Source organism: Cibotium barometz, chromosome 36 (genome assembly GCF_041138505.1).
Source record: "Cibotium barometz isolate CiBa-2024 chromosome 36, ASM4113850v1, whole genome shotgun sequence".
Classification (NCBI taxonomy): domain Eukaryota; kingdom Viridiplantae; phylum Streptophyta; class Polypodiopsida; order Cyatheales; family Cibotiaceae; genus Cibotium; species Cibotium barometz.
The window spans coordinates 16,604,455-16,619,201 of record NC_141081.1 but is presented as its reverse complement, the minus strand read 5'-3'; the positions used below and the strand labels follow the sequence as shown (position 1 = coordinate 16,619,201).

At 45.6% G+C, this 14,747-nt stretch overlaps 1 protein-coding gene and 1 long non-coding RNA gene across 4 annotated transcripts in view; both read left to right on the top strand.

Annotated features, from left to right (window-relative positions):
* Window positions 1-14,747, top strand: part of LOC147617539 (histone-lysine N-methyltransferase ASHR1-like) — a 144,779-nt gene that overhangs the window by 113,364 nt on the left and 16,668 nt on the right. Inside the window, exons 7-8 of one of the 2 annotated variants that reach the window (XM_086775811.1) lie at window positions 14,110-14,185; window positions 14,388-14,522. In XM_086775811.1, coding sequence (XP_086631937.1) covers window positions 14,110-14,185; window positions 14,388-14,522 — 211 coding nt within the window. The remainder of the gene's footprint in view (window positions 1-14,109; window positions 14,186-14,387; window positions 14,523-14,747) is intronic. The other variant, XM_086775812.1, reaches the window with a different exon arrangement.
* On the top strand, window positions 13,584-14,106 carry LOC147617541 (uncharacterized). Of its 2 annotated transcripts, none has more exons than XR_015262238.1 (2): window positions 13,584-13,855; window positions 13,969-14,106. It is a non-coding gene; the product is annotated as an uncharacterized LOC147617541 (long non-coding RNA). The 2 variants fall into 2 exon arrangements; XR_015262237.1 differs by having other exon boundaries at window positions 13,966-14,103.

Below are 14,747 nucleotides of genomic sequence, written 5' to 3'. Positions count from 1 at the left end.
ATGGTATGGCCACCCATGTTTGTATGATCATGTGGGCAAGGTCTACCACAAAGAGCACTGGTTGAATTTGTAGGATACTTCCGGCTGCTCCTTAGAGGTGGTTGGGGAGTCGTTACCGTCTCACACAAGCCCCTTTGTAGTTATATCCACCTTTTAGATGAAACGGGTGGTGCGTAAGGGTGGTTATACATGTATGGTATATGTTCTGGCTATTGAGCCGGACAACTTGGAGGATTTGACTGCAGATAGACAACATATTCTAGATGAGCATGGACACTTTTTTGCTCGAGAAGTTACCTCTGTCGTGGCTCGAGGACCACCACATTGATCTCATTTTTGGTACAGAGCCTCCGTCTCATGCTCCATACCAGATGAGTCGTCCCGAGATGACTAGAGCTCAAGCAACAACTAGAGGAAATGTTGGGCAAAGGCTTGGTTCGTCCGAGGTCCTCGCCATTTGGAGATCTGGTCCCCTTGGTCAAGAAGAAGGACCAGAGTATGCGCCTGTGTGTGTGGGGTGAAGTGGTTTAGCAAGTTGGATGTGAAAACCGGATACATCCAGATGATATTTAGAAGACGGCTTTTCGGACTTGGTTGGGTTTGTTTGAGTTTCTTGGGATGCCATTTGGGTTAATGAATACCCCAGCTACCTTCAGTAGGACAATGTTCCGGATGTTCTAGCCTTTTCTTGGGATATTCATTATTGTCTTTTTGGATGATATTTTGGTCTTTAGCAAGACTAAAGATGAGCATACGAAGCATGTGGAGATGGCCTTATGGTTGATTATTGCCCCTTATTTGTGGCTTCACCCTCAAAAGATGGAGTTTTTTTATGGTCAAACTTTCTTTTTTGGGGCGTGTCATCTCATGTCATCTCCGAGGATGGAATCTCGATGGATCAGAAGAAGTTTGAGGCCTTTACCAGAAAATGTACACGAGCTTCGTGGATTTCTCCACCTTACAGTCGTTTATCAACGTTTTGTGGAGCATTATGCTCGGGAGATCAATCCTCTGACAGATTCTACAAAGGAGGATGGGGTATTTTGTTGGACTTCGATTGAGTAGGCCTATTTTGAGAAGCTCAAAGTTATTATGTCATTCGCTACCGTTCTTTGGTTATTTACTCGGTTTGGATGAGCCCTTCACGGTTTTGTGCGATGCTAGTGGAGGAGGCCTTGGAGCAATATTGCAGCAACATGGGCACCTTGTTGCCTATGAGAGCTTATCAAGAGGCCATGTAGGTGAGGGCAACTGATGTTACGGCCCTGTGTTTTTCTCGATAGTTTGCAAGTGTGCACGGGGACATGGTGGACGGTGTGAATGGCACCAGTTTGGGGCCAAATGATTAAAGTCCCTTCTCATAGCCCATGGGGACAAAGGTTAGAGGGGACAAAAGGGTTAAAAACCCAATAAAATAAAAGAACACTCTTTTTGAAGATTGTGGCCCTTTTGGGAGGGGTTACGCTATTATTGGGGGAGTGTGCTTTTTGGCTCGTGGAAAAAGTCTGGCATCTGGTCGGGCCAGCAGACTGGGGTGCTTCTTTTTGGCGACTGGGGCTGCAAGCACAAGGTGGGACTGCCCTTTCTCTCCCACATGTGGAAGGCAGCACAGCCAGCTGGTTAGGAATCGGGCAGCATATACACCTGCATTGGCTCTCTTATAAAAGGGGGTTGGCGGCTGGAGAGATGCACTTCTATCTTGGGAAAAAAGTTGGGCAGTTGCAGAGGGGCTCCTCCCTCCTTGGAAGGCTGGTGGGTTGTGCTGCAGGAAATGCAGGGCTGTCCATGCCTTTGGGGAGGAGGACGGGCTGCAGCACGTGTACTTTCCCTTCTGACTACTGGCGGGCTGGCTGCAGGAGGTGCAGTACGACAGGTTTTGCTCCTCTTTGTGGCTAGTGGCGAGCTGGGCTGCATGCACATAGAGCTGAATAGGCTTTTCTCTCTCTCTCTCTCTCTCTCTCTATTTAGTTTTATCTTTATTTTCATTTTGTTGCCCCCGAAGTGGAATGTAATCACATGGATGTATCTGATTAGTCCTATAGGTTAGATGCGGCCTCTAAAGGACGTTAATATAGTTTTCTTTCTTTCTTCTTTCTCGTTTGCAAGCAGAACTGCAGGACCCGAGGACTGCTTTGAGACTGTTTATGGGCTCTTTTGGTTGGCTGCAAGTACAGGGTCATTTGGACGTGTTTCTTGGCATGGAAGTGATGCAAGCTCGCATGGGTGCATGTTCATAGAGCAGATTGTTTTCTTCTTGCTAGGTCATAGGTTTCTCGAGGAAACATGTTTTTGGTTTCTCCAGGAGATAGGTCACATGTAGGCAATGGGTATAGGAATGGACTCATGTTTGGTTTAGCCTTGCTGCTGATTGGATAGGGGTTCAGGAATCCATGACTGAGATGGATAGTACCCTTGGAAGGTAGAGAGGGTTGGTACAGGTGTGCCGATTGTATAGTATGCTGTGCTGTGATGCAAGTTCTCTTTTGGGAAACAGTTTGGAGTCTTTGTTGTGATGTAGGAGTACTGGATGTGTCAGGGTGTGATGTTGTTCATAGGGTGAGAGGCTATGGATGGTTGTGGTAGCCCTGATCATGGGAGAAAGCTTTTGTATGCAGGACTCAATGTGTGGGAGTCTTTTGATGTGAACAATGACTGGACTTGTTTGTGGATGCCGAGTTCACAAGAAGCCATGATGCAGGGTCTTTGCAGGCTTCAGGAGTTCTGCTGTGAAGGTTGAGTTTCTTGCCTTATTGTAATCAAAGCTCTCTTATAATTCATTCTTCAAAGCCGGAGACAAATCTGTGAAGTTTGACACATATCATGGGGAATATGATGCATGAAAGGCACTTGCTTTTATTGCCCAGTTTGATATTGCTTTCAGTGATGAGGATTTGACTCAGAAATCCATGATCCGGCATGTAAGCATGTTCATGAAAGGCACTGCTGCCCATTGGTGGCTCACGGAGAAGCTCTCACCGAATCTTGTTAGATCATGGGAAGAGTTCAAGGAGAGGTTCTATGCTCAATTCTTGCCTCCCAATCCATTGAATGAGATAACAATGAAGTGGGATTGGGTAAAGCAAAATGAGAGGGAATCGGTAAATGCATATGTACAAAAGTTTTGGAAAGTGCTTTTGGAGGTGTCTCCATTTATGCATGTCACCGAGGCGGAAAGGAAGAGAAGGTTTCAATCGGGATTGCAACCCGTGTACAAAGCCGGACTACAAATGTATCCTGGTCATACCTTACACCAATTAATCGCCACCGCCACCGCCACCGCCACCACCGAGCGATTGGAACTCAAATTCAGTCGATCCAATAAGGCTAAACCCCTCATTTCAAGGCAAAGAGAGGGCTGTCCAGAACCTGCAAAATGATGGACAGCCACCTAAAAAGGACCAAAACCAAGATAAAAATGGTCCAAAGGCTCAAAATAACACTACCAAGAAGCGTCCCTTTAAACTGAGAGACTATGGTCTCACTCCGGAGCAGAAAAAGCAATATATGAGTGAAGGGAAATGCTTTATTTGTGGTAGCACCGACCATATTGCAAAGGCATGCCCAAACAAGAAGAAGCGTGATAATGCAAATGCATCAAAGCATAATGTGCATATGGTTCCGGATGTGCAGGGCAACACTTCACATGATAGCAAAGATAGGGTTGTATGTAAAGCTTGGGGACAGCTCAAAGATCAGCCCGCTTTGTTCATGTTTCATGATTGTGCATCTGAAAATTTCATATCCAATGGCAGCTGCTTTGGGTATTGAAGTCCTCAAATTGAAGCAGGGACTGCCTTTGTTGGTAGAGAAGTACAGGTCATGCCTATTTTTGGCAAGTTGCGCATACACATTCAAGGCTATGTGGATCATGAGGATTTTCTTGTCGCACCTTTGAATGGTTGTGATGTATTGCTTGGAAAGCCTTTGCATACACGTATTGATCCGTGCAAGGCTTAGAAGACCAACAGGATCACCTTCATGCATAAAGGCCGAGAGCATGTAATTGATGCTGGTGAAGAGGGTGATACCATTTCCCTTGTATCTCATGTACAAATTAAGAAAGTAATGAAAAAGAGTGTTTTTGCGTACTTGATTTTTGTACGAGATCATGTTGAGGAAAATAATGTACATGTAAATACTCTTAGTAATGATAGGTTGAAATTTTTGCAAGAGCACAATGATTGTTTTGCTGATGAGTTACCAAATGAGTTACCACTTGTACGATCGATGAGTTACCAAATGAGTTACCACAAGATCATCGCATTGATCTTGTGCCGGGTAGCTCACCACCTAATAGGCCAGCCTATCGCGTAAGTGCATCCCAAAAAGAGGAGATCATGAAGCAAGTGAATGAGCGTCTTGAGAAGAGTTTGGTTCAGCCAAGCACTTCCCTATATTGTTCACCCGTCCTCTTGGTTCAAAAGAAGGATGGATCCTTTTGTATGTGTGTGGATTATAGAGCTTTGAATAAGCTTACCATTCATAATCGGTTTCCGATTCCACGCATAGACGACATCCTTGACAAGTTGGATGGATCGGAATACTTTAGCCGAATTGATCTCAAGAGTGTATATCATCAAGTGCGTGTAGTGCCTGAGGCTGTACACAAAACTGCTTTCAGGACAACATTTGGGCTTTATAAGTATCTTGTTATGCCTTTTGGTCTTACAAATGCCCCGGCTACATTCAATAGAATGATGGATCGCTTATTCCGTGGGTACATGAAATTTACAGGTGTCTTCTTTGATGACATCCTAGTCTTCTTCAAGACCGAAGAAGAGCATAGAGCTCATTTGGCCATTGTTTTTGAAGAACTCCGTAAGCATAAACTCTTCATAAATGCAAAGAAGAGTGAGTTCTTCTTGTCAGAGATACATTATCTTGGGCATATTGTGTCCAAAGATGGAGTGCGGATGGATCCTGCAAAGATGCAAAGATTGATGCAATTCGGAAGTGGCCCGAATTGAGTTCAGTGCATGAGATCCGTAGTTTTCTTGGATTATGCTCTTACTATCGCAGGTTCATTCGGCACTTTGCATGGATTGCTTCTCCTTTACATGATTTGACAAAGAAGGCCGTGTTCAAATGGACTAATGTAGAGAGAGAGATGCATTCCTCAAATTGAAAGATGCAACTACTCATGGTCCAGTATTGACCATTCCGGGTTTGCAAAAGCCTTTTTGTGTGGAATGTGATGCATCTGGAAATTGCATAGAAGCTGCCTCTTAATCAAGAGGGATATGCCGTGGCTTATGAGAGTCGTAGATTGCATGATGCAGAGCTATCTCTTGGCATTTATGAGAAAGAGCTCTTGGCTGTAATTCATGCACTTACTATATGGAAACATTACCTTCTCGGGGCTGATTTCACTGTGAAGACAGATCACCAGAGTTTGAGGTATTTTCTTACTCAAACTAAGTTGTCATAGAAGCATATGAGGATGGCCAATTTCCTCTCTATGTTTCATTTTCAGATCTTACACACCCCGGGAAAGAAGAATGTAGTCGTTGATGCATTGTCACGAAAGCCGTATATAGCAGCTATCTCGGTTGCCTCTCATGGGGACTTGTCTACTATGCGTAATTTGTATCATATGGATGCTGATTTTGCCACTATTTGGACTGATTTGATGGCTGGTCATGCACATGCCTCGTATGTGATCAAAGAGGGTTATCTCATGAAAGATAAGTGCCTATGTGTGGTATCTGACATGAGGCAAAAGGTTTTGGATGAGTGCCATGCTCCTCTATATGCTGGTCATAGAGGCATAATGCCTACTACGCACATGATTGAGCGGTATTTCTTTTGGCCAGGTATGCGGAAGGACATAGAGGTACATGTACGTGCATGTATCACCTGTCAAAAAGTCAAATTTGATAGGCAAAAGGCACCAGGTTTGCTTCAGCCATTGCCTATTTCCACGTAGCCATGGGAAAGTATTACAATGGATTTCATTATGGACTTGCCACGTACCCAACAGGGTAAAATGATGCAATTTGGACAATTGTGGACAGGTTTAGCAAGTAAGCTCATTTCTTGCCGGTCAAAAAGACCATCAAAGCTGAGCATATGGGTAAAATATATCTTGCACAAGTGTTCAAATATCATGGAATGCCGAAGTCCATTGTGGGAGATAGAGATCCCAGAACTATAAGTCTCTTTTGGCGGGCCTTATTTGATAATATGGGCACCAAATTGGACTTCTCATCAGCTTATCACCCTCAAACGGATGGGCAAAGTGAGGCTGCAAATTCAGCCGTGTTGGATCTCTTGAAATGTTGTGTGGCGGATCAGAAGTCTTCTTGGGAGAAGTACTTACCGCTTGTGGAATTTGCATACAACAACACGGTGTATGCATCCACGGGAAAGGCCCCGTTTGAGATTGTTTATGGTAAGGTGGTTTTGCCACCCATCCTTCGCACAAAGGATGAGATATTTGCAGCTGATGAGTATGTAAGAGACTTGGATATTGCTTTTGCTCAAGTGCGGACAGCCATTGCAAGGTCACAAGACAAGCATAAAAAGGCTGCCGACAAGCATAGAAGGCAATTGGATGTTAAAGAGAATGATTGGGTATTGCTGAAATTTGAGAAAGCAAGACTTGCAAAGAGGCGTGGCAAAGAGGGTGCATATCCTAAGCTTGCAACCAGGTACTATGGGCCTTTTGAGTGATCGAGAAGATCAATGAAGTGGCTTTCAGATTGGCATTACCTAGTCATTGGCGCATACACAATGCTTTTCATGTGAGTCTCCTTCGCAAGTATGTAGGGCCGGAGCCCAGTGAAATGGTCATTGAGGATCCACTAGAAGTGGATAAGCTTGAGGAGATCTTGCAGCCAGAGCAGATTGTGTATCACAAGGAACACAAGCTTGCTGCTGCAGGCAAAGTTGTCAGGCGTTACCTTGTGAAGTTTAGGAACTATCTTCCCATTGATGCTAAATGGGTAGATGAAGAGTTCTTCAAAGATTGCCCGCATGTGCTTCAGACATATTTGGATGCTTTTCAGTTGCGGACAACTGTTTAGAAGCCGGGGGGGATGTCACCATTTGGCCACCCAATTGGTCCATCCGTGCTTTCTTATCATGTATGCACATTGGGCTGGTGTCCATGGCAGTTGTTTATGTCGGGGATTGATGCCACTCATGTGATACTGTAGACTTGGATTTCCGTTGGGACTTGTGCCTCCGTGTACATGCCCGGAAATGCTTGGTGGATTGGTGTTCCATTGGGTCTGATACCTCGTGTACTTGTTTGGAGCACGTCTATTTTGGTATAGTCTCATGAACGGGGATTGTCCATACCAATGCTGCATTGCATAGCATCTTTATGTGCTTGCTTGCAATTAAAATTGCATGCTGTTTTCATGCTTGCTTGACCAATGTGTAGTTCCGGGTAAGGGGACGCCCGCCCGTGAACTGTGCGTGTGAAACTGTCCTGCTAACATGGTTGTGTGGCATGTGAATAGGTGGTAAGTATCACCCAATCTAGGCTCAAATAGCCCTTAGGACTTAGCCAATATTTATAAATGAGTGCGTTCCTACTTCATTAAAGTTTGGGCGCCCAAAAGTCACTCATAAATTATGACCGCTTCCAAGTTCACACTCACTGAAGTCCCGAGGGGGGCAAGACTCAATGTCCAGGACCTGATACTCCCCTTTTACTCATAAATGGGCATCTCCCCATGTCCCTTCACCTGATTGGACCCCAATTCACTTACTTATTAAGAGAAAATTCGCGTTTTCTCTTCATGAAGATTTTTGGAGGCTGAAAACTTTGTTTTTTCATCATTTCTCTTCATTTCCAAGCTCTCCATAGCCATACCCAACTTGCTAGGGTGTTTTCCAAGCTTCCAAGAGTGTTTCCAAGTGCTAATTACTCTCCTACTCACTCCCAATGACTGAAATTCAGCAAAACAGCTCTCATTTTTGCTGTAATTTCTGGTCTTTTTGCTGAAAACCCTAATTTTAGCCTTTCTTTCTCAAGTTGAACCATAGGGGAAGCTTTCCCAGGATTCCCTTCATCCTCTTGAAGAATTTTGTCGCAAAGAAAGGCGACAAAATCAAAGATCTCAACACTCCAAGGACTTCCATCGCGAAGACTTCCGCTGTCATTGACTCTACTTGCTATTGGTAAGCTTTTATGCTTAAATTTGGAAGCAAGTAGCAGGAGGGAGGAACCGGATTACAAGATCACATACCTTGTGTAGTGTACTCTTGTCCTACGTGCTCTCTTGCAGATTGTTGCTACCTTGTGTTGGTGGAACAATAGAGAGCAGATGGTAGGGAACATGGGCACTTGAGAGGGTAGTGTTGGTTGCAAGTCTACATCGACAACCACTTGTTTGCAATACTTTATTCATATGCATTGGTATGGAAATCTGGTCTGAGCGCCGGTTGTATTAACTTGGGCCGTGGCCACCTTAGGCAATGGGCATGTAAGCCTGACCGGCTTGGTCGTGTTCGCTGGGTGGCACAGGGCGGACTATCATGGCCATATGCCGGCCACTATGGCCGCCTATGGCCATGCCTAGGCCTGACTGGGTTGGCCGTGCTGGCTGGGCGGCATAGGGCAAGTTGTCCTGCATGGTCATAGCGTGGCCACTGTGGCCCCTTATGGCCATGTCTCGGCCCAGCCATGCCTCGTCGACCTGCTGCCGCATACTATCCATGCATAGGCCTTCCACGTGACGGCCTTCCATCTTGGCGCTCCACACAACGTGCATAAATACATCCTGCATCCCTTCTCCTGTTAGACCATTAAAAAAGAAGAGTCGATGGTGTCCTCGGAATGTCATCCTCATGCCAACAATCTCTGCCATGAATGGAGAGTATAAACCTCTCCCAAGACGCTCTCTCAAGAGGATGCACAAAGCCCTCATGTCCACCTCTTTTATCCATTGGCATCTCAACCATGTTAAAATCCCCACCAATAATCCAATGGTCAGAATGAGGCATCAATGTAGTGAGAGATTTTCAATAGAGGTTAAAAATACCAATGCATGTAACACCCTGCATAAGAAGGATCCACTACGCTCTCGCAAACAAAATGACACCATGTCCAATGATGCAAGGGACCAAAGCTGAAACAGAAATACAAACACCACCTTTGGTACCAATAGATAGCAACCAAAAGGTGTGTCCCAAGAGAAGCTTGCTTGATCTCCCACAGTGGCTAGTATCCAATTTATGCTCTTGCAAGAGCAATACATCCATAGGTCCACCTGTAACTGCACTGTGAAGCTGAGTTTTGACAATTTGTTTCCGCCGATGCGGAAAAAAGACCCCCAAGACCTTGAATGTTCCATGAGACAATCCTCATAAGGACTGAGAGTCATAGAAGCTAAAGTACGCGTATTTTATTTAAAGTACTATATGTTATGTTTTTTTTTAATAAAAAACATCTTTATGATAAAAAACATGAACCTTTGTAGTCTTTAAAAAAAATCAATTTGATAAGGTTCGACAGCGTGTCGTGTGGCTGGGAGTTCGTGTGGCCGATATCTTCTCTATGCACAAGCTCTCTCTCTCTCTCTCTCTCTCTCTCTCTCTCTCTCTCTCATTTCATGTTCATTTTGTTCTTCTTTTTTTTTTTCTGGACATCCAGAAGACATTGACAGTTGTACATTGATTTTGTCTCATAGGTCGAGTTCGGCCTCTAGTAGACGTTAATACAGCTCTCTCTCTCTCTCTCTCTCTCTCTCTCTCTCTCTCTGTGCATACTATGAGATACGTGGTCGTTTCCACTGTTTATTCAGAGAGGGTTTTGGACCACTTTCCAGAGTCATGGGGTACCAGGACAAGAGGTGTTTGGGATTGTTCTTGCTTGAGCTGCGGAGATAAAGAGATAGCCTGCTTAGGCGCACAGAGAGCCAGACTCAGAGGCACATTACAGACTTCTTTAGTCCAGCCATCACTGCGCCAGATGGACCACAGCAGCAGCAGGACATGGATACCGCCCACACTAGCGGTACACTGATTGATCGTGCGATTGAGCTTGGGTGGTCCAGACGCCCACGACTACGGAGGAGGGGATCCCAGCATAGACGGAGGTTGCAGCGGCGGATTCGGATTATTCTTGCGAGACATGCGGGACACCCAGTCAGGGTGCTCACCACAGAGGATATTGAGGGGATCCGCCAGCGTCCGATGCGGCACATATTATGAGATGGAGGCACCTCCATAGTGTACTCCCCATCCCACATGATATTGTATCCCCTCAATGTACTCCACTCACCTCCATAGCGTACCCCCCCCCCCCCCCCCTCACTATATTCACACCCTATAAGGGTTTCTGTTTACCTTCCAGTTCCAGTTTCATTTTCTAGGTGCCAGTAGTATCATCTTTATTTTTCATTTTCTGATTTTTTATCCAGACATTGTATCAGATCCACCATGATGTAACTTTTTGGTCTCATAGGTCATTATGGCCTTTTGAAGACGTTAATATAACATTTCATTTCATTTCATTTCTCTCTCTCTCTCTCTCTCTCTCTCTCTCTCTCTCTCTCTCTCCAGAGACCAGAGACACTTAGAGCCCGCAGGAGACAGAGGACACCTGGCTTTCGGACACCACGCCTATACCAGAGAGAGATGACAGAGATCAGAGCTCAGTTTCACAGAGAGGGTGCGGAGCGACTGGCTCGCTTCAGAGCACACCCAGGCATGTTCTTCAGGGAGCTGTGGACACCCCCTTCACTGATGTATACCATTTTATATCCCCAGTATGGTACAGGATGGAGCTAGCTAGGTTGCATATCATGATTGTATACTCCATGCATATAGCTTTGCATTCTCCTAGTAGTAGAGCTCCATCCCCTGCACACCCAGATTCAGCTTTTTTATTCAGTACTTTTTCATTTTGTTGGGATGACAGAGGATACCCCATACAGGTACTCCGATTTGTCTCATAGGCCGAGTTCGGTCTTTTGGAAGACGTTAATAAAATCTTTCTCTCTCTCTCTCTCTCTCTCTCTCTCTCTCTCTCTCTCTCTCTCTCTACCTTCTCCTTTTCTACTTTGCCCCCTCCATTCTCCTCCTCTTTTGTAAATTCCTAATCTATGATCTACTTGACAAGACCATTCCCCTAGGCCCTTTAAAATATATTAAAAAAAAGTGACGTATTATATTTCAGTTTGTAGTAAAAGACGTCGAGTACGCGTATTATACTTTGCCGTATTATACATCCGGTCCCGTACCTGGCTTCTATGCTCAAAGTAGGAACGACTAGATCTCTTGGTTGACGAAGGACCCCCTTTAGAGACGGAGGAGGTAAGGGAGGGAAAATCTAACGATGAAAACCTCACCTCTCATTCCCACTCCGAGGTTGGTCCTCAAAACTTGAGAGGTACCATGACAATGCGACTCTGCAACATCATCCTCCAGGGTGAAATTGTCTTGTAACTCTAATGCAACATCCTCCTGTGAGGGATCCAAATCCTGTGCCTGCAGAGTCTCATTCTCCAAAGAAGGATCCATATCCTGTGCGGCAAGAGTTGCATAAGGGTTGAGGTGCTCCACTAGGGCTGCGGATAAAGAGGCAGGTACGATGGATTCAAGGGTGCCTCTAACCACAGGGGCATAGGGGCAACTGGAGTCTAGGCAACTGCAGAATGCATTTGCTGGGTAGGACCATGCCGCCTCCTAGCATGGCCTCTCGATCTGGGACAATCTCTAGCAATGTGGCCATGTCGACAAATCCGACAATGGTCAGGTCTGCCTGCAATCTCCATCCTCTGCCGGAAATGAGAGCCATCAGGTCGCTTGTAACATGCAGCGGGTTGCGGAATTATGCGTAGATGTAGAGTCTCGTCACACACAGTCTCACACCGCCTTCTTTAAGAGATGAGAGAGAGAGAGAGAGAGAGAGAGAGAGAGAGATCTGTACACCTTATTGGGTTACCCACTGAAGGGTCCCCTCCTATTGCTAGGAGTATTTGCGTGACTAACTTGGGATTGTAGATAAGCCAAGCACAAGACCTTCGGAAGACCGAGAGTTGGGCTGAACTGAACACGGCTGTAGAAGCACCAATGATGTCCAATCTCGAGGCCAATGCACTCTTCCAAGGGGCTGTAGGAAGGAAGGCTATAGGAAGGCTGCAAATTGTGTCTGAGAGATTGGCTGTTTTGAGACTGTTCTAGGCTATGAGTGTGCAAGATAAATGCATGAATATGCTGCGTTTACCTTCATCCGGGAGGATGGAGCAAACGATGATGAATGCATATGCTGTAGGCTGAGAAATGCAAGGGCTGAAGCGCTTCCCTGCGCTGATTGTTGATGATGCTTTTTATGCCGATGTGTGCTTCTATGCTCCAAGCGATGATGATCCAAGGGACTGAATGCTGAATCATTTATGCTTATGGAAGATGAGATGCAGAAGGATGCTATTTATATGGATATGAGGTGCTGGTTGGCTGGCTACAGAGCTGGCTGATTGTAGCATTAAATGCTACACGACTTGCTAATGTGATAAATGTTGAATTAGTGATGATAAAAATGCTCAATAAGTGCCAATAAATATGCAATAATGTTGAATAATGTTCTAAGGCTTCTGCAGTGGTTTACATGCACATGGGGATGAATGCTATGCAACTGCGGACCGTGATTTGATGCAAACCCTAAGGCTTCTACTGACTCTACATGCATGAATGATTCTCTTCAAGTGGGTTAATGGACTTGACTAATGATGAGCCATCTTGTCACAATGCACTACAGTGCAGAGTGCATGTGACATCTCTGAAGCATGATATGGTTGTCAGCAATCGATGGATCGGGAACAAGCACAAAGACCTGGGGTACACCATCAGAAGTGGCGGTAACAGCCACGAAAACTGAGGCGGGAGAGCTTGGAAGGGCCGGTACCTCTAAAACCTGGCCAAAGGATGCCCCTTTGAATGCTAAGAGCTTCCAATAAGACCGAGGAAGAGCAGGGAACCGCAAACAGACCAGGGTAAGGCGTTGATCCTCCACCACTGGATCAAAGCCCACCTGGTACTGAAAGAAGAAAATCTTCCTAGGACCAAGAGGAAAGGGGCTGCCAGCCAACATCTGAGAAGTATCTTCCGGAGAAAGAAAGTCCACCTGGAAGAAGCCTTGACAAAGCAAACGTGTATCTTGGAAATGCACAATCAACTTCGAAGGGAGAGCTGCTAGAAGCCATTCATGGGCCTGCGAAAGCGAGAGGGCTGGTAGCCATAAACCCTTGCAATAAGGGTGGTCTGGACCTCAATATCAATGTTGTGTTGAAGAGAGGTGAGCTCGTCTTGCGAAAATTGATGATTCTCCCGGCTTGTGGGGGTGATGAGAGATAGGGTGTGGCGGAAGCCATAAAGCCACTCGACGATGGGCGGCCGACTTGAAAATAATTGAAAGAATGCTGCTGAAGGAAAAAGGCAGCTGGGGGAGGAAGAGGCGGGTGAGGGTGAGGAAGAGGAAGCGACGGGGGTTGGAAGCAAGGCATGGGAGGAGGCAGGGGTGGAGGAGACAGGGGCAGCAGAGGCAAAGGCGGAGGGCAGGGGAAGAGCGGGGGTAGTGGTGGAGGAGACAGGGGCAGCAGAGGCAAAGGCGGAGGGCAGGGGAAGAGCGGGGGTAGTGGTGGAGGGAAATGCGGGAGCAGCAGAGGCGGGAGAAGATGGTGGGGGGCAGAGGCGGGAGTAGCAGATCGGAGGCAGAGGCGGTGGAAATAAAGGCGGGCAAGGCGGTGACGGATGGCAGATGCAGCAGCAGGAGGGGGCAGCAGAAGAAGGCGCAGGCAGCAAAAGGTGGGGGACAGAGGTGGGGACAGAGAAGAATGCGGCAGGATCAGTAGCGCGAGCGCAGTTCAGCAGCACGCCTCCGTCTTATATTCTTGTTCAAAAAGTTAGTGTTTCATATCACTCTCTAGTAATCTACTTTGTGAAGTCAATTCTTAAAAGTCCCTTTTTTGTCTGTGTCTCTGAGCTGTAAGTTGAAATGAGATTTGGCTTTAGAAGGTGGTGCCGTAAACCGAAATTCTTCTTCAGAATACGAGTCTTTCAAAGGCTCAGACTTGGATACAAGGTGGTGCTGTGTTATAGGGGTAATGACTTCTGACATTTTCTTATTCCACTGTCCATAGAATTTGTTTTTTGCAGGCCTAATTGCTGTTTTTTTTCCGAGGGCAATGTAATGCATGTAAGGGCAACACAAGACATATCCAAAGACAAAGAGGTAAGCCAAATTAATTTTGTTTTTCAGTGGATGGGTTTCTTATCTTCCATCTTTTCTTACGATAAGCATGGTTAAGTCATGAATATGACGTAATTTTACCGTTTGAACGTTCTAAATTTGTGGGATGTATAATCATGTTACAGCAATGCTCAGATGTTTTTTTTTTCAAGGTCACTGATTTTTGCATACCTTAATGCCCTAGCTTTGCTTATCATATATAAATCTATATGAGTCACGAGCTACAAGGAGAGATCAACTTGCGGCTACGAAGCATTTTGATTGTGGCTGTACACGCTGTATGGAGCCTCTTTCTTCGTCAGTTGACCGATTTCTCGAGGTTTTTTCAAATGTCCCTGGACTTATGTGCTTGCCATTTAATGAGAAGAGGGTCTTTTGTTTGCCTTTTCTTTCATAAAGCTGTAGGTGTGCTTGCTATTTAATGAGAGGGGTCTTTTGTTTGCTTTTTCTTTCATAAAGCTCTAGGTGTGGTAGTTCAGTGGATTATTTGGAACTGCCAGGCAAACCTGCAGTCTTGTAGTTTAATTTTGAGATTGGCTAAAAC